Source organism: Perissodus microlepis, chromosome 12 (assembly GCF_051167445.1).
Source record: "Perissodus microlepis isolate ML-2025 ecotype Zambia chromosome 12, ASM5116744v1, whole genome shotgun sequence".
Lineage (NCBI taxonomy): Eukaryota > Metazoa > Chordata > Actinopteri > Cichliformes > Cichlidae > Perissodus > Perissodus microlepis.
Window position 1 is genome coordinate 18578789 of NC_140472.1, and position 22598 is coordinate 18601386.

Consider the following 22598-nt stretch of genomic DNA (forward strand, 5'->3'; position numbering starts at 1 on the left):
GTAAACATGAAATATGAATATAACACAATACTTGTGGAGCTCGTTTTTGTCGGTACACAACCTGACAGATTAAAATCAGGGTTTTAATTTTCCCTTAAAGAGGTGAGTTTGATCTACTCACCTTGGAGTACACTGTAGTATTTTTTATGTCTTAAATTAATCTCCATAAATGTTCACCTACCGACAGCCTTGTAAATCGCGCTTTGTACATCTTTAACACTGACGCAATTTTAGATTAAAAAAAACAAAAACGGCAAGTGACCAACCCAGATACAAGATATGAAAACAGTCATGTGTATTAAATCATGTATTAAAATTTGACTCCGTAGAGCAGAAAAAGGCACCGAACGTAACTGAGACAGATGAGTTTTTAATTAATATTGATTTGTGAAGTTTAAAACAATAGGCCGGATACATACAACGTTATATACTATCTTTAAATTTAGCAGGCGTAGTTATGTACATTATAACCTGGCGGTACAGATTTAGATTTTTAACCCGCATCCACCCCCTCCCTCAAAACGTAATATTGCCAATCCCATTTCAATGTTATAGGGCACAATAGGACAATTAACTTTCTGGGAATTTACATGGTTTGCTTAGCTGATGTCTGCACGATATAGCAGCGCTACATTTCAAGAATTCAAATTATGGGAACCAAAGTTAGACAATATAGAAATCACTTTATTTAGTCATAGTACTAACAATGAAGGTTCTGCAACCCCCACGTCGACATGCTAAATGGTTGCTTCCAGACTGGAACTGTCTATTATTTTTTTAAGGCGATGATTTTATCTACGAGTGCAGTTTCATTTGTTTTTAGCCTAAATGATTTTTTGTAAACCCTATATAAAGAAGGTATCGCTTTAAAATTGACCGTTAGGTTACCTTAATCTGGCGATATTTAATGGACTGCGAGTCTGTTTCTATATAAAACACCCCTGTCGTTGCTGGGAACTACTCCTGGCACTTCCTTGTTCAAAAGTTTTATTTAGGGGAAGGCTTGGGGGGGAAAGTTGGTCACCGGATTGGTTATTACTTCGACGCTGCTGTCAGACATTAAAGGCATGGATCAAAGCTTTTTGGCGTAACTACTGTGGCTGTCCCAGCTTTTCTCATGGCTCCAGTTGTTAGAGGGTGGCTAACGTTGCACTGAAAGAAAGAGGAAGATGTCCATGGCTAACATTAGCGAAGACATCAGGGTGAAGTTTCCCCTACATTCCGCAGTGTGGGAGAATGACTACAGGAAGCTGGAGCAGCTATTAACATCAACGCAGGTTGGTTAAAACCACTGGAGAGGTTGGTAACCTTGGCACCAATACTCAGCTAGCCGGACTAAGCCAGGAGTGAGCTGCTGAATTTCCGCAGGCAGGCAGTTAAAGAAGGCCAGTGGTGTTTACAGATGCTCCGCAGGCAGCCACATACACATGACACTGAGTAGCGCAGCTTTTTACGCATCTATAAGTTTGAAAGCTTTAAAAGACAAAAAAAAACAAAAGTCTTCCGGTACAGACTGGTAGCTTGTTTCCAGTTAAAATGTAAGCTTCTGTCCCATTTCACTGGATTCCTCAAATACACTGATTAACAGACAGCAGTACGTGTTTTATCACTCGCATGCATAGATTTGTTGTTTATTTTGCACTACCTACAGTAACTCGGCATTGCTATTTGGCTTCAAAATGGAGATATCCAGTAGCTCAAACAATAAGCAGTGTTAGGGATGGGTATTGATAAGAGTTTATTGATACAAATGCCATTATTGATTTTCTTTATAGGTCAGATTGGTTTTCACTGTCAACACACAGTTTCATTTTCACTGCTTGGACAAAGTGTAGGGGGAAAAAAGCTTGCATGTGACTCAGGTGTGTAAAAAGTGCCGCTATCACGAGTCTGGTGTCACTGTTGTGCAATCTGCAACTTTTGGAAAAACATGCCATGTGTCGTGAAACGATTCGATGTTTTGGGGGGTTTATGATAATCCGATGAATAGTATAAGCTCTAGATTCCCATCCCTACGCCGATAATTACCTCAATACGTGCTTGAGAGTGTATTTTATTTACTTAAAATGGACAATGCAGTTTGACATAGTTGACAGAGCATGAAACTGATGTGGCACACAAAGAGTTTATAGCTGTTCCTAATTTTCAGCCCTTGTTGGGCTTATACATCCAAACTATACAATTATTATGATTCCTCTGTACTGACTCCAGCAGTTTTATATCATTATTAGCCATGACCAAATTGCATGTTGTTGACTGCACTGGTTATAGTAATCGCTTGGAGGTTGTTATGTCAGCTCGGTAGTATTTAATCTAAACAGGCACCTTATTATTTTTCAGAATGACATCGAGGCTGTGGATCCCAGAGGCCGAACACCTCTGCACCTGGCTGTATCACTCGGGCACCTGGAGTCAGTGAGAATCCTGCTGAGACATGGCGGTCAAGTGACTAAAGAAAATGCCAATAATTGGACAGGTTTGTTACAAAGCTAGCTACATAACAGACAAGGAGGGCTAGGATTTGGATTGGTTTGTTGGTTCATTTTCGATCCCTGCTGTCTATAACCCTACCCGTCATCTGCTGTTGATGAGGTTTCTTGTAAATATACTTATCCAAGAATATCAACTCCTACAACAGCAGTAAAATGGTTTCTTTGGTCTTTAATTTCATTGCTGAGGTTTTTAATGGTTAATCATTTCTCAGAGGAAACGGATGCTGTTGCATTAAAAGGTTTAGTGGTTTGTTTCTGCTTGACTTTCTATGGGCAGTGCTGCAGGAAGCAGTCAGCACAGGAGATCCAGAGATGGTTCAGTTAGTGCTTCAACGCAGAGACTACCTCAAAGCCTCCACTGCCCTGGGAGGAGTGCCTGAGCTGCTGTCAAAGATCCGAGTGGTGTGACTTCATATATTTTTCCCTTTTGCTTTTCATCATTTGTAAGTGTGCCTGGAAACATTTATAACATTTCTTTTGCCCTTTCTAGTCTCCAGACTTCTATATGGAGATGAAATGGGAATTCACCAGTTGGAGTAAGTTCTTTTTTTTTTGTGAGTGGAAATATATTTTTTTAAGTAGATTTTTAAAGTAGACAAGTGTATAAATAGTATTATGTTCATGCAAAAACAGCTAGTTTATCAGAAATCCAGTATGCAAAAGAGGGATGGTTTTAAAAGTTTGTTTTATTTAAGGCAGCAGTCTATTTTTAAAGATTGACACTTTTCCTGTGCGGCTTCATCAGGTCACACAGGAAAAACCACATACATGCCTGATGGCAGGTGAAGTATTTGTTTGCTTAAGTGGTGTTTTTCACGTATGGATGCTTTTTGTTTCTGTATCCTGTTGTTTCGCAGTTCCTCTCGTGTCCCGGGTTTGTCCGAGTGATGTTTGCCGCATCTGGAAAAGCGGCGCCTCGCTGCGAGTGGATGTTACTCTTCTAGGCTTTGAGAACATGACCTGGATCAGAGGGCGTAGAAGCTACATCTTCAGAGGAGATGGCATGTGTTTACACTCCCTCACACAGACGAGTTTTCTTTGCTGCTGTTTTGGTTAAAATGGTCTAAGCGACTCCCTGTCTGCGTGTCGGCAGATTCATTTGCAGAGCTGATGGAGGTGAACCACGATGATGAAGTCGTGGATGTCGAACGCTTCAACATATCCCAAGAAATGGAGGATGTGACGTTAGAGTCAATGCAGCCAGCTGAGCAGGAAGTTGCAAAAAGGTTGACGACTCCTATTGTCAACACCTACTTGGACACAAAGGATATTGCTTTTGAGAGGTAAGAGGCATTTATTCTTCCTTGTTCCTGTTTTTCCTCATGTCAGGAATGGATCTAAATTTGTTTGATAAGCTGCGACAGAACTCCAAAGTAGAGCAGGGCAATATGACCAAAAATATTTATCACGATATACATTTGAAAATTTGCGATAACGATATAACTGACGATATAATTGACACTAGACAAAATACTTTACAACTCCACAACTTTATTAGTACAAAAAACCTCATCAATGTATTTTCACTTAAACAAGCAGCTGTTTTTTATGTGCATTAAAGTTATATAAAAATGTAACAGTGCAAATTCCTTGCTGACAGTTTAACCAAAAGGCATTTCCAGTGGAAATTGGCCGACATGTCCTCAGCATAACCATGTATAATATCCACAAAACTTAAAAAGAGGTTGTACACACACAATACGGTAATATTATGTTGAAGCACAGTACGTATCACTCCGCGAGGCGCCTGCCTAATATAGCCCTAATGCTCCGACAATCCATCAAGCGGTGCGGGTTCGTAGCTTAGCAAAGTCGTACTGAAACATTTGACAGATTTTCGAGCGCCGTGTACGACATAAAATCGTTTCGAGGTCAGTAAACACAATCAGAATTCATACATAAGGCACACGGGATTATAAGGGGCTCTGTCGGTTTTCAGAAAAATCAAAGGATTGATTTTAAGTGTGCCGTATTTTCCAAACAACACGGTAATAACGACGGCCCGCTAGCATGCTCTACCAAAAATAGTGCTTTGTTGTGTATCTGACGGACGAAAGCTTAACCAGTTCCACACCACTGAAGTTGCACCGTTTTTACAAACCAATTCTGGTTCATCTGTTTCATTTAACGATCCACTTTAGCTCTTCTCATTCTGCGTCGCCGCCATGTGCGTATGTAAACATAGGCACTGCGCATGCGCGTTTGACCCATATTCTATCGCGATATTTCATTTTCCTATCGTTGCCCAAAATTACACCGGTATTACCGTGAACGGTATGATATAGCCCAGCCCTACTCCAAAGCTATGCTACTTCACCAGAGTTGGCTTCTCATGGCATCTTGTTTCAGTGGAATCACTGCCTGAGCCAGGTTACTGTGTAACCCATTAGAGTTAATGACCACCACCTCTGATCTATGGATGACATTTCCAGTAGTATAAGATAATAAATACTTTATTGAGGCCATACATGGAATATTCTTAATTTTTTCAAAATTAACATGTCAAACCAGAATCTAACATGTTAAAATAGCAGGGTAGATGATTCTCTATTATACAGTATATTCAGTTATTATGGAATTATTACATGAGATATTCAAGATTTTTCATGTCTGTCCTTCTGGAATCTGTAGCATCTAAATGCAATATTTATATTTATCTTTAGTACTTTTTTTTTTTTTTGTTTATTCAACATCCAGCTAGAGTAAATGTTATCACAATGATGATGACACAGGTGACAGACGGCTTCTTATTTCAGCTATCCTTACATTAGTAGTTGCTGTTGTACTGTTGGATTGTGAATGTATTTGAATCTAAAGAACAACGATGGATCTCTTCTATTATGATGATTTATGTTTTCTGGAAATATACCAGTCTTTTGTTTTGTGTTTTTCCTACAGGACTAAGTCTGGCATTTGGGGCTGGAGAGCTGATAAAACTGAAGTAGTCAATGGATTTGAAGCGAAGGTATAGAGAAGTTATAAATCAAACCAAAATGTGTTTATAAAATGTGCTGGTTTTATTACCTGACATTGTATTTTTGTCATTTTCTCAGGTTTTCAGTGTGAACAATGTGAATGTGGTAATCAGGACACGGACGGAGCATCTTACAGACGAGGAGAAAGCCAGGATAAAAAGTACAGTTTTTAAGTATTTCAGTATATATATTGTTTTTGTTTGCTTTTGGGGGGGTTCAACATATAGTTTAAATGAACTGATCAGTGACAGCATTAAGTATTAAGTATCCTTTGAAAGAAGCTCAACACAGCCAGGCTTTCTTTGTGTTAGCTGGCTCACAAAACCTAGAACCTAGTTGACGATAACGGATCTGTTAAGCCAGACTTTCTGCTTCAGGCTCTGCACAGACAAATAAAGCAGACATGGAAATTTCTTTAATTTGTCAGTGGATCAAAGTTGTATTAATTTAATAAACATTTTTGGTGTTTGTTGTGTGTTCTAGCAGCTGCAATTCCTGCAGTGTAAAGGAGACTTATCAGCAGATTGGAAGCAAGCATAAAAACATTTATACGTCTTCTGCATCGCCAAAACAATATATGCAAATTTTAAGGGACCTGCTGTGATTTTACAGCTTTGCTTCTTTCATTATATCAGTAAGGTAGGGCTTAATAACTTAACTTCCACGTATAAAATTCCCCCATCCTCCCAGTGGAGAAAACAAGCTGTAAACAAGAGCACTCAGGGAGATCTCCTTCTGCAGGGCGAGGGCTACACTAAACTTCAATGTTTTATGATGTCTTTATTACAGCACACTGTTTTCAGCCTGTTATGGTGTCATTGTGACATCATAGCGTGTCGTATTTGGTTCATACCTCCCTCCATGCCCTTTCATGTGATGTTATTACTCTCATGATATAGTCTAAGAGTATATTTTGACAGGTTCCTTGGAATGCGTTTTTCACAGTGAACTTTAGCCTTTGGTGCTAAGAATGAAGGTGAAGCCAATCTAGGTACTTATGTGAAGTTTGAAGATGATCTATAAAAATTGTGGGTAATATAAAGTTTTTACAATTAATTTTTCACACTTGGTGTGACCTTGACCTGATTTTTTTTTTTTTTTAACCAAAATGACATCAGCTCAAGAAAAAGATATCTTGATAAGAATGCTAACAAACACACACTAAAAAAGAACCAAATGCATACACCTACCCTTCGGGAGGAGAAAAAAGAATCAATGAAGTCGTGGTATATTTTAAACTGAAACTCTAAACATAACCTTTGCCCCACAAGATTATTCATTCAGCACAAGTTACCATGGTGATTTAGCCAGGTAAAACGAGAGCTGCTCTTGTCACACAAAAAACTCCAACTTTAAGCTTGACCAATTGATCTCGCTTTGTAGCGCTCTGGTATTAATGTGGCTATTATTTTGCCTTGTATCACTCACCTAAACACCAGCACCAACACTGGCAGGGTCGTCCTCTCTGACATGTATCCCTGACTAATTGAGGCAGATCCATGGATGCCCCATCCACTAACCCAAAGGACCCAAAGTGTCAGCGAAATAAAATAATAGTAATAATAAAGTTTAATTGTTGATGCCTTTCAAAACAACATGAAATCTGCTGCCAGTTCAAAATGTCAGGGAAGTGGTTTGAATGTTGTTATAGTCAACTTTTCTTTACACTCATAACAGAACTGAATCTGAGTGCTGATTGGCTGCTTTTCTTTTGTTTTTGTTCTTTCCAAAGGTGAAAGAAACATCCTGGAGTCTCTGCTGGGGACTGTGGAGCAGCACATAAATGCGCAAGGAGTAAGTTGTTCCTTCAGCATTTTTGTAAACGTGATACATTTTGTTGCCATGCACCTGCTTATTTTTTGCGACTTCATCATTCTGTAGGACCTGACTCTCGAATATGCAACTGCCAACAATCCCACTGCGATCACTCCAGAGGAATACTTTGATCCCGACTTTGACCTTGTGAAACGAGACATCGGCCGTCCTATTGAACTGAGCATTCGAACACAGAAGTAATTTCAAGTGTTCTGAACTCAAGTCCACTCATTTTCCTAGTTGTATTGTGGAATTTAATGTTTTACTTTATCTGCAATCTCCTCTCACGCAGATTCAAAGGAACATTGTGGATGAGCGAGGACCATCCCCTCTCCCTGGTGGAGCAGGTAACCCCCATTATCGACCTCATGGCTCGCACAAGTTCCCATTTTGCAAGACTACGAGACTTTGTAACCCTGAAATTCCCTCCTGGATTTCCTGTTAAAATAGGTATTTTGCTGTTTTATGATTTTTATTTATTTATTGTTATTTTTTTTTCACTAGAAATTTTGGATTTGCAGTAGCACTCTGATACCCTTTCTGTTGTCACTTTGGTATCTCATGTGGCCCTCTCTTTCAGAGATTCCCCTGTTTCATGTGCTTAATGCCAAGATTACCTTTGGTAGTGTAAATAAATGCAGCACTGAGGAGGAAGCGAACACATCAGCAGCAGCCACACCAACATCCACAGGAGACGATGAAGCAGCAGGTTGGAAGGCTGATGGTTTATCCAGAATATTTAAACACAAACTGCACGATTGTCATTTTAAACTGCTCAACTGCTGTTTTTTTGGGGTTTTTTTTTTTTTTTATCCACCCTACCCAGCACCACCTCCTTTCCAGGTGTGTCCCTCGGTGTTTGAGGTGCCTGCGAGTTATCACCGTCGCGGGGGAAGCCGCCACATGCCTGTGTCCAATAACGATGAGGAGCTCTTACAGTACGCCATCCATCAGAGTCTCCTGGAGTCTCGTCAAGGCACAGGCCAGGTCAGAGCAATCGTCACTGACACAAACTTCTTTTTCATGCAATTTTTTTCCCCCCACATGCTGAAGACTGTAACTTCCCCTGGTGTTTGTGTGTTTGTAGGAGGGGCTCTGGGATAATGTTGATGGGGACTTCGCTGATGTAATGCCGATTAACCAGAGTGACAGGTAGGAACAGATTAACAGTGTTACAAGTAACTCTGTTACTGAATGTTTTAATAGAAGGTGCTTGCAGCTTAGGAGGCCTAGGGATTCACATGGTTGGTTTTGTAGTGTTTTTAGTCAAACTTTATCACATATTTATTCTGTGCACCTTAAGTCTGTTCAGTGTCCACCTGTGAGGATGATGTTCTGCCTCGCTGCCTGTAAGCATCAGTAAAGGCAACAGGAAAAAAGGTGAATCTCAGTTTTATTCTGTTGACCTTCTAGGAGTATCCCAGAGGGAGTGCTGGTGGATTATAGAGACACCTCCAGCCCTCCCAGCTCTGCCTCTGCCTCTAGCCCTGATTCAGACCTGCGTCTAGCAATGGAGCTTTCTGCAAGAGCTCAAGAGGAAGAAGAGAGAATGAGGAAACAAGAGGAAGAGGAGCTGGAGAGGATATTGCAGCTTTCGCTCACAGAGAAATAAAGGGAATAAGAGGGAAATATAAATATTAATAATACAAATTCTGCTGATCCAGAAAGCAACCACCACACCTCAGTTTTCCTTCCTAACCACTCTCATCAACTATGCAACTGCAGATCTCTTTCTACAACAGATAATTCTTACACAGCCAAAATCAAACTGTCTGTATCCAATATTTTTCAAAAGGTATTTTGGTAAGAGTATACTCTTTTTTTGTATATTTCTATCTCAGTATAGTGTCTCCATCGTCACGCTTCTTTCCTGGACTGTTTGAGATCACTCTGGATGGGTTCTACTTTTTATTTATTCAGTTTCTTTGTTTCAGTTCAGACTCACAGCGGCAACTTGCAGGTATTTCTGTCACTGTTGTCTCGGGTGAGGGTTGAGTCAGTGTAACGTGGTTCTGTGAACAAAAAAAGTTTGACTGACTGCTCAAAGGTGACTTCATATAGTGTCGGCACACAAATGTGATATTCGTGGCCCCGGCAAACAAACACAGCAGTGCTGTCATTGTAAAGTCTCCCTACATAGTCACTTGGTTGAGGATATTGGACTCACCGAAAAGCAGAAAACTCAGGGTTTGCGGTTTTGTTTTGCTTTTTTTCCTTTGCTTTGGAATAACTTTGTTAATCAGCTGTAAAACTGACAGAAGTTAGCCAGGTAAAAGATTTTGATATGGTACCACTCTAGCATATCGTTCTATAAGAACACTATGCCAGTGTTAAGTTGGAAAGGTTTGTTGGGTTTGAGTCAGATGTTCATATGTAAATGTGTCTTCTTGTACTTTGTGAATGTACACTCTACAGATGGAGTAGAGCATGTTGCTTTGAAAGAAATTTGAAATTAGCCGCATGGTGTAGTATCTCTTTGCAAAAAGGATAAAGGGGGGTGGTTGACTTTCCTTTCCTGTCTTGAGCTTCTGCTGAAAATTGACTTCTCTTTTTTTTTCCTTTTTTTTTTTTTTTTTTTTTGTAAACTCTCACTGAGCAACTTCACCTCAATTCAGAAATGCAATAGCAAAGACCAGTCTGTCTGTGGATTTATAATAGTCATGCAGCTGGGAAGCAGTAGTTCCAAAGGGCAGTCTACATTTTGTATCCACGAACAACTCAACACCTCTGTGCGGAAGAAGGAAAGCAGCACAGACCCTGAGGTCAAGCATGAGCGCCGTACGTTGGGGTTTGATTTTTTTTTTTCCTTTTCTTCTCTTCAGCATGTGCCAAGGATTGCTTCACTCTGATAACACGTGGTGGAGCTGAAGCGTGGCAAAATTTATATGCAGTGCAACTCAGACTAAACTGTTTAAATGAGTTTCTTTAAAATTTTGTAGTTTGAAAAACAAGGTGTCTCAGCTGTGTGATGCCGAGTAACACTCATTAACCACTGTCGATTATTTTTACTGACAACCAACTACTTTCAGAGGTCTGCGCGACTGACTGCATCAGAAGCTTCAGCTGAACAGCTACTAACTGTAAAGATCAAGTTGCCAAACTGCTGAAAAGTCAAATTTGAAAATGGTAGCTTTAGTTAATTTAATGAAAATCTTTGCAGTGCGCCATTTGAGCTGTAAGGTTTTTTATAATGTGTTGAAAGTTTCAGAGAATGTGTCAGTTTTCAAAATGTTGTGAAATAAAAGCACTTTATTTCCATTACTGCATGCTTTTTTTTTTTTTAATGTGGTGTGTGTGACCATGAATAGTTGCCTGTCTCTATGTGTGAACCCTGTGATGGACTGATGACCACGCCGATGCATCAGAGTGTGAGTCTTAGATAGAAAGTACTTGCGTAGAAAAAGCATAGAAGGAAGTGCTTGTATGAATGAGTGAATGAGGCGAGCTGTATGAAAGTGCTTTGAGTGCGCAGAGTAACAAAGCACTAAATAAGAACCAGTCCATTTACAGTTTGATTTTATCCTGCACATGAGGTTCAGTCATGACCAGATCAAAACAAAGACAGCAATGACAACTCGCTCTCACTTTTTAATCTCAAAGTTTAATGCTTGCAGAACTTTTTCTTTTCATCAAACAAAAAGTACAACCAATCACAAAATTTCCAGCTTTGAAACCCAAGTAAATAACACATGGTGCTCTCTTTTTATAAAATACAGGCCCAGATTACTACTTGTGTCATTAGGTGAGCATTTTAAATCCGTTTTGTCTCATTCTATTTACAAAAGCAATTTTACATAAACTAATACGCAGTGGAGCCAAAAAGCCTTAAAAATGAATCTGAATTTCAGAATATCTACCCCCTATTTGAAAATGATAACGGCTAATAGCAAATGATTCAAGGAGTTTCTTGTGATGTGTATAATCTTCAAGTAGTTCCTGCAAGCCTGGTGTGTTGGCTCCTTAGCAGTAATAATATTCTCCAAAACCAGAAGGGTGAAGGATGTCTCTGATGAAACCAGTGGTTCTCCTTGGTCAGGGTGGAGTCAACTCAGTACAAGTATCCATCTCCAGAGCACTTTGGGTTTAATGCACTGTTATCCTTCTCTCTCTCTGCATATACCCTTGTGCTACTGACACAAATCTCACATTTACACACCTACCCAACCCAAGAGACCACCACTCCTCCTCTGAGACCAGACTAGACGTGGTTATTTCAACTGCACTTTTTATTCTTCTACTTTTTATTTAGAAATTTCCTTATCTGTGATGGAGTTGCTTTTAAGTGACAGTGAACAGGGAAGTTTAGATGGAGCGATTTCTGGAAAGTTTTAATCTGCGATCTTTGTCTAGTCATAAAATGTGATTCCGTTTCTTTTGCCACTATCACCTGAAGATGACACAGGTGATAGTGGCAAAGCAGTTTTCTGCTGGAAACATGAGGCCCAGTCTCAGATGTTTGATCTCCACTGTATCTGTGTTCACTTTAAATTATATTAATAACTGACCTGAGATCAAGATAAATTAAAAACACTAAAGATACACTGATCAGGCATAGCATTATGGCCACCTGTCTAATACTGCGTTAGTCCTTCTTTTCCTACCAAAACAGCCTTGAACCATCGAAGCATGGACTCCACTAGCCCCCTGAAGGTGCGATTTGAGCTACAGTAGTTCAAATTGCTGAAAATGTTGCATTGGGCCAAGTTGGCCAGCCGTTACTCTCAACGTACATCAGTGAGCCTCCATGCTTGGACCACTTCTGATAGAAACTGACCACCGTACACCGGGAAGAGCCCAAGAGACCCGCAATTCTGGAGATGTTCAGTAGAGTTGGCTATCACAAAGTGGCCCTCAAACTCACTCAAACACCTATGCTTGCACATTTTCCTGCTTCTAACACACCAAATTTGAGGACATAATGATTACTTGCACCCTAATATAGCCCACACTCACCAACAGGTGCCATGATGAAGACATAATCACTGTTATTCACCATCAGTGCTCATAAAGTTACGCCTGATCTGTGTTTATAAACTAACTGCGCACACTGGGCTTTTTGGCAGCTGCTTTTCCCTCGGTCGGTTCCCATCTGCACACGGTTACGGCAACAGAGCGGGTGTAACTTTGCAGACAGAACAGGATTGTCTCTCGGTTCATATGTCCTCCAGATTTCAACGACGAGACAGCGGTTTGTAGACGCAGACAGCCATAATGATCATCAGCACCAGCACCACCGCCAGGACACTCCCCAGTGTGACTATAAGGACAAAAACACGAGCACAGCCAATAAAAACAGACTAACGGGCAGACAAGCGCGACGGGTTAACTGGTTACACTGGTTTAAAGGTTTCTGTTGCAGTATATAGTTGTGGTCGCTGGAGACTAAAGAGAAATAAACACCTTAAACCTTACACCTGGATGTCGGGATCATTGAACGGCCCCTCCACGGGCCTCACATTTGTTCTCACCTAAATTCTGCTTCTGCAGGACCACATAAGCTCTCTCGGCCACCCTGTAGTCGTCGGGCTGAGCGATAACCAGCGCATTAAAGCACATTACTGCAGCTTGTGTGAGAAGATGCAGCATCTTAGCAGTGGAGGATGGAGGAGGATGATGAGGATGAGGATGACAGCGAGGGGTTTCTTCTTCCGCTATAGGATCTGGGTCCTAACGCCGTCGGATTATTGTATCGTGAAACTGTCCAGAACAAGGGTGTCAAACAAAAGGCCCGGGGTCCGGAATGGGCCCGGCAAAGAATTCAGCTGGACGTCTTTGGAAAAGACGAAGGAGGGCATGCATTTTGGACTTTGAATTGTTTTTTAATACGTTTGAGAGCTTTTCATATTGATGAAGATCCTCCCCACAGTCTTTCCTATTCTGTTCCTTCAGTCTTTTCTCAGTCTTTTTATCTTTCACACGTAATGTAGGTGTCTACAGCTGTGTCCCCACCAACTCCCTCGCCCTTTGTTGCCTTGTGTGTGAACATATTGTCCGAGTCTCCCCTAGGCCCTATTCCCGAAAGTGGATTAAATTAACAACTCTGAGCTTGTTTTTAAAATTTTGAGTTTGATGAACACGCTTCGTGGAATACCCCTTTGACTGGTTACAGCTCAACTATGAGACTGAGAGATTATTCATCTCAGCCTAGTAAGCTGAGCTAACTGTAGACTCTCTCAGCAGCTCTGACACTGAAAGCTTCAGGATGGTGGAAATACAAAGTGTATAAACTCTTTTCTCTTCTCCGCAACATAAAACAGTCGTGTGGTGTCTCTCACACTCTCAGTTTCTGAAATGTCAAAGAGCAAAGAAGGCTCGTTAGAAAGGTTGAGCTCCTTGAAGTTATATTTTAATATAATTACTCTGCGTGACTGGGGTATAATCTCATCGTTTATAGACAAGTGCACACCATTGCAAACTCGTACAGCTGTTGATTACATGCTAGAAAGGCATAATGAGTGTTAAGAAATGTCAGTCACGGTGACCTGAATGTAAAATCGAAGGCTTCCTGGATACATTTATCACAACAAGACAGCATTTCATAATAGCATGAAGCCAGAAATTGTATTGTAATGGAAGGCATTTAAAATCATAAAGTTATGACCTTAAGCTTAACACAAAAATATAAAAGGACTCATCATTATCAAATCATTATTGTGTGTTTTTTTAAAGGTTTTTTAGTACGATGCAAAGTGTCTTCAGATAACGGCTGACATGACTTAGCAATATAGAAACCGAATTAAATTAAATTTTAGTTTAATCAGTGGAAAGTATTTTTTAATTCAGCAGTAAATTAGATGATCAGTCAGTTGAGTTGCTTAACAGTTAGACCTCCAAGTGTCATCAGACCATCTGCTGCAGTTAGGATCACCTCAGACATCTGTGAATATCAGGGGCAAGTGAAAGGACCCTCTGGAAGGGGATGGAATCAGAAGTAAATGAGCTAGGGAGGTCGCCGCCTGAGGATTTTGGTTATTTTGGGAGTTTTCATTCCTTTTATTGTTAATACAAGTGTTTGAAGTTTTGCATTCCTTATTCTAGTAGATTACAAGCTTTATTTCTTGTGGCATCTTTGAGTGTTTGAGTCCATTTTTTTCTTATAACTCCACAGTGATAACTTTCAGTTTTTCATCCTGTGTTTTCTTTCATGTATTTGTTTCATGTATAGTAGTAGTTCTGATCATCGTGGTTTCCCTATCTGTTTCTCTGTGTTTATGTCTTTGTCCTGCAGTGTTCCCTCATCTCTGACTTTATGTTCAGTCCTCATGTGTCCATGTTAACTATGTTTCCTTCTGTCGTATTTGTGAATATTCATGTATTTTTCAGCCTCCTTTGTTTACTTCCTGTTTAGTTTTAAGGTTTGTTATCTTTTGTCTCCTGTGTTGATTTTGCTTCTTGTCTTTAAACAAAAACCCAACAAATAGATGGCTCAGGAGATAACACGTGTTGCCTATAGTCACAAGGTTGGTGGTTTAGTCCTCAGCTTCTTTAGACTACCTGTAGTCTTAGCTTAAAATGCTTAGGCTAATCGAGGGTAGAAAAGCATAATACCCAGTATCAGTCCCTTTGTTGTTGAATCTCTTACAACTGTCAGATGTATTTTGTGTCACCACTGGTTAAATCAGCAACTAGAAACTACAGACATGTACAATGGACACCTACAAGTCAGAGAAGAGTACAGTCAAGTCTAACTGCCTGCACATGGGATGAATGAATGTTATTCCTTTATTTCTATTATTCACCCCTTGTTAGAATTATTAGCATTAACTGGAGGGTTTAACAGTGTGTTCGTGCAGTAATTCTTTCCATGTATACTGTTTCTAAAGCTGTCCATATCAAGCAGGGGAGAACCACCTATTTAGCGTTGCCTCTTTTATGTGTCTCCTGTGCTTGCCTGTTCTCTACTTCAATAGCAGTCACTGACACAAAAGGGCTTTGATCTGCACGTCCATCACCCAGCAGCTCATTGGGGAATCAAATGTTTCAAAACCACTTCCCACTCTCGTATATTTTCATACCTGTCAGCCTTGACATGATGGAGCCGTGCTCAGATAAAACTCTGAAGGGTAGCGTTAGCAGAAATTGTACATGTGTGTCTGTGTCAGTGTGAGGGCCTGAGGAGATCAGAAGGTTTAAGCTGCTCTATTCCCCCATATGTGGATGGATTGTGGATGTTTCAAATTAGCTTGTTAATTAGAATATCTAATAGAGGTGAACAATGACAGCCAACAGCCATTACAAAGACACGAAGATCATCATGTGGAAATTACAGTTCAGGAAAAGCACAGGGTGTTTGATATAAATAACGGAATTTAACCGCCATAAATCTTATGCAGTGTTTTTCTTCCTTTTGTCACATTTAATCTGTTCAATTGAAAAGGAGTACAAACGATAAAATACGCCATTTATGCTATAATTCATTTACACACACATGTCTACAGAAACCACACCGAAGAGAACAGAAAGCACAGAACAATCATCAACCTCGGGCATCACATCGTTCCCTAATTGTAAATAAAGGTTAAAGCATTTCAGATAAGGTAACACTAAAACAGAGCTACTATTTATATGCAAAACACAAACAAACAAGCAAACAAACATTTGAACAGTCTCAAATTAGAAAGTGGAAACATTGTCTGGAGAGGCACAGAATCCATAGATATCAATACAACCTTTCCAATTTTTGCAAATACAGTATAGCATGTATTCAAATTAAGGCAAGACAGGCTACCTGGTGTTAAATGAAGCTATCAGACGAAGACCAGAAAATATTCAACAGTCTCATTTAAATTAATCATGAGATTCTTTTACATATTGTATTAGTGTCTACTTTAACTGTGAAACATACACTCACAGTTATGATAAGAAGATTACACTTTTAACACGGTCTTTGTCTGAGAGTCTCACTTACCTCCACTGCAAACACTAGTAGGGAAAAAACAACTTTTTCAACTTTTACTTCTTCAAGCTGCTGCCTTTAAAATCCTATGCAAGCACTGTATTACAGACCTACTGTCTAAATACAAAATACATCAAATACACTGTAATACACTCTTTTGTTATTTACCTCAGGTTTTGGTTGTAAATAACACGAAATTACTCACTCAACCGAGATTAACTATGATAGCCTCACTGCTGCTACAACTGCAACACTGATGATCCCACTGTTAGTAAAGCTGAGCATGCAAAGCAACAACGTACATAAAATATAGGAATGTTCCCATGCAAATATTCCCATGTTCCTTGGCATCATCTATCTTTATAAGATGAAAAGAGACCACAGATTTTACCACTTAACTTGTACAACCACAAGAAAGCAAAACGAGAAAACTCTAAACTATCCTGGTGACGCAGGTCTGAATCGCTCTCTCTCTATCGTTTCTGTTTCTCTCTCTCACACACACACACACACACACACACGTAGGGCAGAGATATGAGTATTGCTATCTCAAATCCTCTCAAAATTAAAAATTTAGCAGCATTTACCTTTATACAGAGTGTACATACGCAGTGAGAGTTCAACACCATTAACTGGTAATCAGTCATAATGTTAGATCATGTTTAGGTTCAGCCATAAACAAACCTACAACTGTGGTTTTAATGGCAATCTAAAAGCACACAGAGATGTTTATCTCTCTATGGTACAGTGGCCATGTTGAGGTTCTCAGCGTGGATGTCTGGTATTGTCCTCTCGGGCCTCAGACACACGGCCAATCTCTGTGGAAAACAAGGGACCCGTGCAAACGAAGCAGAGGTTAGATTAGAAGAAAATGCATCAGAAACAGTTTCAGGACTTTGCACGCATCCACCGACCTGTTTGAGGGAACCAGGGGTCCACACCAGCTTGTAGACCATGTAGATCGGGACCCAAATGAAGGATGATAAGCCAACAATGTAGCCGACTATGATGCTCCAGTCCGGGTACTTGTAATCAAACAGTGCGAGGGGTGGTGCTTTCAGCAGGGAGCTCACAATGATATACTGAGAAGATATGGGATACGCAGCATTTCCATATATGTTAATATATGACCTGTACTGAGTCCATTATTTAAAAATATGTAAAAGAAGTCTTATTGGTGTAGATTTCTAATTCTAAAATGTCATCAGGACAACAACCTTATAGGTGGATGCAAATAAGAGATTAGGGTATCAAACAGCATATGTCTGTGTGCATGTTAGAAATATTTAAGGAAGCTACTTCACAGAGAGAAGAATTTAATCTACAGAGGGGGCACTGAACTGTCTGCTCTCTTCAACTTTAAAGGCCACTGCTGAAGCTGTCTTTTGATCCTGCAATGAGCTTTCTCTCATATCCTTGTCTGCTACAGCTCACTGATCTCTGAGTGGCTTAACTGGATGATGCTCATTTGACCCAAAGAACTATGTGTTAAAGTATTTACAATGAGTGAAGATAACTAAAAGATCTTGTGGTTTTTATACAGCATAACCGCTGATGTTAAGACTGAACCTTTGGGTGTTCAGAGTATCTCTCACCGCCAGAAACGCAGGACTGATAGCAACCCAGCACACTTTCCAGAACAGTCCCGGGGCTTTCCCAAGCATAGCCTGAACGTCATTGCTAAATCGATGGATTCCTGAAATCAGCAAAAATAATACAATCCATTATAGGTCACCAACTTATACTGGTGATAAAAGAAACAGAAAACTAGTCAATAGACTTCTTCTTTTTTTTTTTTTTTTTACCATAGAACCAGGAAACTGCAATAGCCTCAAGGAAACCCACTGCAATAATTGAGCTTCCAACTCCAAACTCCTCCAGCAGCTTCACCACGTAGGCACCACCCTGCCAGTAAGATTTTACAATCATTGATCATCAGTCAGCACTCATTTCCCCTCATTTGAGCAGCAGACAGTAGATAGCACTACTCCAATTTGCTACAATGTATCCAGAGCATTAATTATAATTGAAGGTAATTGTTTTAAAATATTGAAGCGATGCTTTTTGCTCTCTCGGGTTTGATGAGGATATAAAACACGAGTAACTTACATTGGTAAGGGTGCTCAGAGAGCCTAAAAAACAGACAACCACCAAGCACAGAACAAAAAGTTCCCGTCTGTGATAGAACTGATCTGGATATTCATCCAACACAGCAGTGATGATCGCCTCCAGCCCTCCAAACTGAAGCACACAGAGACAGCTGTTATCATTAGAAATGTAGAGAAGTGTAAGGATGTTTGAAGTTCATGAAATAAGAAATATTTCACTGAATTTATGAATTTGAATCTGTGGTAGTAATCATCATGCACTGAATACTTCTAGGTTTCTCATCTCGTACCGTGCTGTCCAGTCCCAGTGTGATCATCATCACAAAGAAGATGATCGCGAAAAAGGTCGAGCCCATCATGTTTGCAATGGCCTCTGGGTAGGTGATGAAGAGTAGGCTCGGTCCTTAAAAGCACAGAAATGAACATGAACAGATGGGAGTGAGTATCTGTAATTATAATAGTTATAATACATTTTATTTAAAACAATGTTTTACTGTTTTGCCTGCTGACCTTTGTCTCTGGCTACATCCTCAACCTCCACTTGCCTCATCTCTGCCATGTAGCCCAGCACCGTAAAGATGACGAAGCCCGACACAAAGCTGGTCAGACAGTTTACCAAGCTGGTCACGATGGCGTCGCTGCAGAGGAGGAAGCAGCGCAGTCATTTAACTTAAACAACAGGTCTGTTTGCAGACGGAGGCAGAAATGACATTTTCAGCATTTCACCTGGTTTTCTTTACAAACTTCTTAAAACTGTCACATTTCTGAGACACTTCAATGCTTTTCGCTCACACACACCCAACAAGCCGACAAGATACTGTTTGCTTATAAAGTATAGAATAAATAACCTACAATTAACAGATAATAAAGAATACATTAATTACCCATGGAGAAATTAAAACTAGAATTTGCATATTTGAGTTTTAATTTGTATCACACTATGTTCAGCTTTTTAAAAAATTGGTTTATTTTTTTATTTTGGCAATTTATTGCTTAAAATTGTATTGTGCAATTTATCACATTTTTTTCTGAGGTAAAAGAAAATCACACCGTCAACGCAGAAATCTCAAAAACTCAAATAGTATCAAATAGCGTATCAAATGTGACACGCTAGGCGTTACGGGGATAATGTTTCCAAAGCTTGTCGTTAAAATCAAACATAACGCTCAAAAGGAGATGTGTTTTCACTCATGCAATGGTTTCAGCATTTCACCCAGAGCATCGGTCTTTACTTGCCAAAATGCTGTTTAAGCCACAACCACAGTTTCAGACAATGACTCAGTGTCTCATATGTCAGCAGGCACTGAGGGATCTTACCGATAGCAGTTGTTTGTGAAAGAGTTGTAGCTTGAAAGAGCCAAGAGGACCCCGAACCCTGGGCCCAGAGAAAAGAATATCTGAGCAGCAGCGTCCACCCACACCTACAAAACACAGAGGCAAAAATGCTCTGGGATGCTGTAGATTATTATGGTATTTAAGAGTATTAAAATAAATTGTCACTGATTTAACACCATCTAATTTTTCTTGTTTTTTTTTTATTTTATTTTATTTTGCCAAGCAGAGATTGGTTGTGTGTCAGTGGTACAGTGGGCGCACAGCTGTACGCAGGGAGATCTGAAGAGCAGCTCGCATTCGGCATTAAAAAGAAGAGGACAGCGTTGGATATCGGGGAGGGAGACAGAAAGGGAGGCTTTTGTTAATGGCAGAAAATCTAAACCAATTATGCATCTTATTATCCTGCTCTGTGGCTTATTTATGCATCTCATTTCATCTCATCCATATTCTCTTCTAACCAAAGCACTCACACATGTTTTGCAAACAACAGCAGCGAGCTAAGAAGGAAGATGAGAAGGCGCGATAGATAGAAAAGAAATACAGGCTGATTCTCAGAGGACTAGTGGGTAGAATTAAATGAATATTTGGAAGATCCAGCTGTGCTGCATGTCTGAGTGTCATCATTTTAACAAGTTAAATATGCATCAGGATTTCTCCTCAGTGTTGGTTAAAATGATCAAGAATATCAACTTATTTGAGTCATTTCACCAGGACCTGCTAAGTGTGAAAGTTCTAAGAGGATATAAGCAATTTTTTCATATTAGCAAAAACTGTACACTCAAAAAAATGACCCTGCTATAGATAAAATGCTGCTCTAAAAAGTGGCTGCATTGATTCTTCTCACATCGGTGAAAATAAATTATTCTTTTATTTACTTAATTTTTACACATGTAAAATGAGCCTACAGGTAACTGAAAAGGTATTCTCATAGAACAAGGGTTTTATGGATCGTTTAAATTAACAGCATTTGTTTGTTTGTTTTTAACTTTAAATAATAATATAATTTATAACAAACCAGCTGGTTCCCCAGCTTCAACTCACACTGGTCTCCAGCAGCTTTCCCCACTGTGGTTTGAGATAAAACACCACACCTCTCCAGGCTCCTGGCAGAGTGGCGCCTCGAATGAGCAGGATAAAAAGCACAATATAGGGCAATGTGGCGGTCACCCACACTACCTGGTGCAGAGGAAGGCGATATATCAGAGTCGGAAACAAAGGTGTAAGAGAACCAGAAATCTAAGACAAAATCTGTGATTCAAGCAAAGAACATCCATTGTTGTGGCAGTAAAGCGATAGCAAAAACTACCTTCCCTGAAGTCTTCACGCCCTTCCACAGGCTGAAGTACACTATGGTGAAAATGAGAAAAAGGCAAAGCATGAGCTGCCAGCGAACCCCACCAACATCTCTCAGCCCAGATGACTTGTGGATCTCAAGAACATTCCTCCTGTTGAAACAAAACATAGAACATCACGTTTTCAGCAACACGATCATATTTCCCAAACAAAACCACCAGCTTGACTGTGTCAAGGATTCCCGCACAGCCGTGTACCTATGTGGTTTTTGCTACTCACACTTACATGCACTTACGTGTAAAATTCCTCTGCCGGAGACCTGGAGGCATTTGTCCAGGTGATGTTGTCCATACCAAAATAGTTGGTGCAGTCGGGGGTGTTCCACACATTGTCGCAGTTAGTCCAAGGCAAGATGCTGGAGAACGAGGAATAGAAGTAGAAGAGGGCCCAGGCGATGATGGTGTTGTAGTAGAAGGACACATACAGAGCGATGATGCAGATGGCGTATCCTATACCTGAAACACACCAGAAGATGAAATGAGCTTTGTAGCTGCAAATAACAAATATGTTTTGTCCCCACATGATCTGTCGAGCAGCTCGGGCCTCACCTTTGAAAATGGGACAGATGTGTTTCCATATTGATATGGCTCCGGTTCTGTGAAACTGTCCCAGTGCCAGCTCCATGTAGAAGAGCGGAACACCACCAAAGATGGCCATCAAAATGTAGGGAATAAGGAAAGCACCTGCACAGAGAGATGACATCTGAGGACATTTGTAAATGCCAAAAAAACACTAACTTAAACCTGATTTTGGTTCCCATCCCAGCTTAAAGAGTCAATCTGCATGATTTAAGTGAAACTGACCCACTTGTTAGAGCAGGCAAAGAAAGAATTGTCCACATAGTCCTGTGATTCTTTTCCTAGTTTTTGTCCCCTGACCTAAAAATCTTATCTTAATACGAACTTGTTATGGTCTTTTTTTTTTTTTTTAAATTATAAACAAAGACCAAATGCATTTCAAAGACTTTTTAATTGAGTTTCTAACGGATGGGTGCTCTCTTCAGCACCATGGACAGTTTCTGCTGTCATCTTTTTCGAGCAGAAACTGTGAGATCAAAATCATTTGAAGACAGAACAAGTTTTACAAACAAAGTCCGCACATCCTAACTTATGGATCGACCTGCTTTTAAACCTTTAGCCTACTTACCGCCACCGTTTTGATAGCATATGTACGGAAACCTCCAAACATTCCCAAGGTCCACAGCAAAGCCAATCACAGACAGGAGAAAATCCATCTTTTTGCTCCATTTGTCTCGGGACTCCGTCTGCGTGATGACCGGCACCGGGACCGCGTTGTTGGTGCTATAGCCGGGGTTCGGGGAGCTGTGGTGGGTCAGACTGCCGGCCATGACCGCTGAGTCCTGTCGGGGCACCGGACTGTGAAAAGTCAGGCAGAGGAACAGCTCCTCAGAGAGGAGGATGCTTCTCCTGTGATGATGACAGGGCCGAGTGGGAGGAGTTGTTGGTGCTACACTTGGGGATACCTGTTAGTAGAAATCCTACCCTCACTTTTTAACCGTCTTTCAACTAAAACGTCCAGGATGATTTACAGACTCTAAAGCGACGATGCTAGAGTTGATCAATGCGATAACTCACTTTAAAGGCGAGAGGCCTGTCTTTGAACA

General features: G+C 40.3%; 2 protein-coding genes and 1 long non-coding RNA gene across 3 annotated transcripts; 1 reads left to right on the plus strand and 2 right to left on the minus strand.

Moving 5' to 3' along the window:
• Positions 1-779: 779 nt before the first annotated feature.
• On the plus strand, positions 780-10543 carry ankrd13a (ankyrin repeat domain 13A). Its single transcript, XM_084946699.1, has 15 exons — positions 780-1277; positions 2341-2476; positions 2770-2894; positions 2983-3028; positions 3350-3493; positions 3586-3775; positions 5391-5457; positions 5546-5627; positions 7200-7261; positions 7349-7479; positions 7575-7732; positions 7863-7991; positions 8109-8269; positions 8370-8434; positions 8696-10543. The coding sequence occupies exons 1-15, from the start codon at positions 1170-1172 to the stop codon at positions 8892-8894; spliced, it is 1803 nt and encodes a 600-aa protein (XP_084802825.1). The 5' UTR covers positions 780-1169; the 3' UTR covers positions 8895-10543.
• A 320-nt stretch (positions 10544-10863) lies between these two features.
• On the minus strand, positions 10864-12945 carry LOC146376141 (uncharacterized). The gene is made up of 2 exons (XR_014801828.1): positions 12751-12945; positions 10864-12539 (listed from the first exon to the last, which is right to left on the minus strand). It is a non-coding gene; the product is annotated as an uncharacterized LOC146376141 (long non-coding RNA).
• A 2694-nt stretch (positions 12946-15639) lies between these two features.
• Positions 15640-22372, minus strand: slc6a4b (solute carrier family 6 member 4b). The gene is made up of 13 exons (XM_084947178.1): positions 22121-22372; positions 21523-21657; positions 21210-21429; positions 20928-21066; positions 20663-20797; positions 19604-19707; positions 18797-18924; positions 18577-18689; positions 18288-18419; positions 17984-18083; positions 17774-17874; positions 17093-17260; positions 15640-16996 (listed from the first exon to the last, which is right to left on the minus strand). The coding sequence occupies exons 1-13, from the start codon at positions 22320-22322 to the stop codon at positions 16916-16918; spliced, it is 1758 nt and encodes a 585-aa protein (XP_084803304.1). The 5' UTR covers positions 22323-22372; the 3' UTR covers positions 15640-16915.
• Positions 22373-22598: the final 226 nt, after the last annotated feature.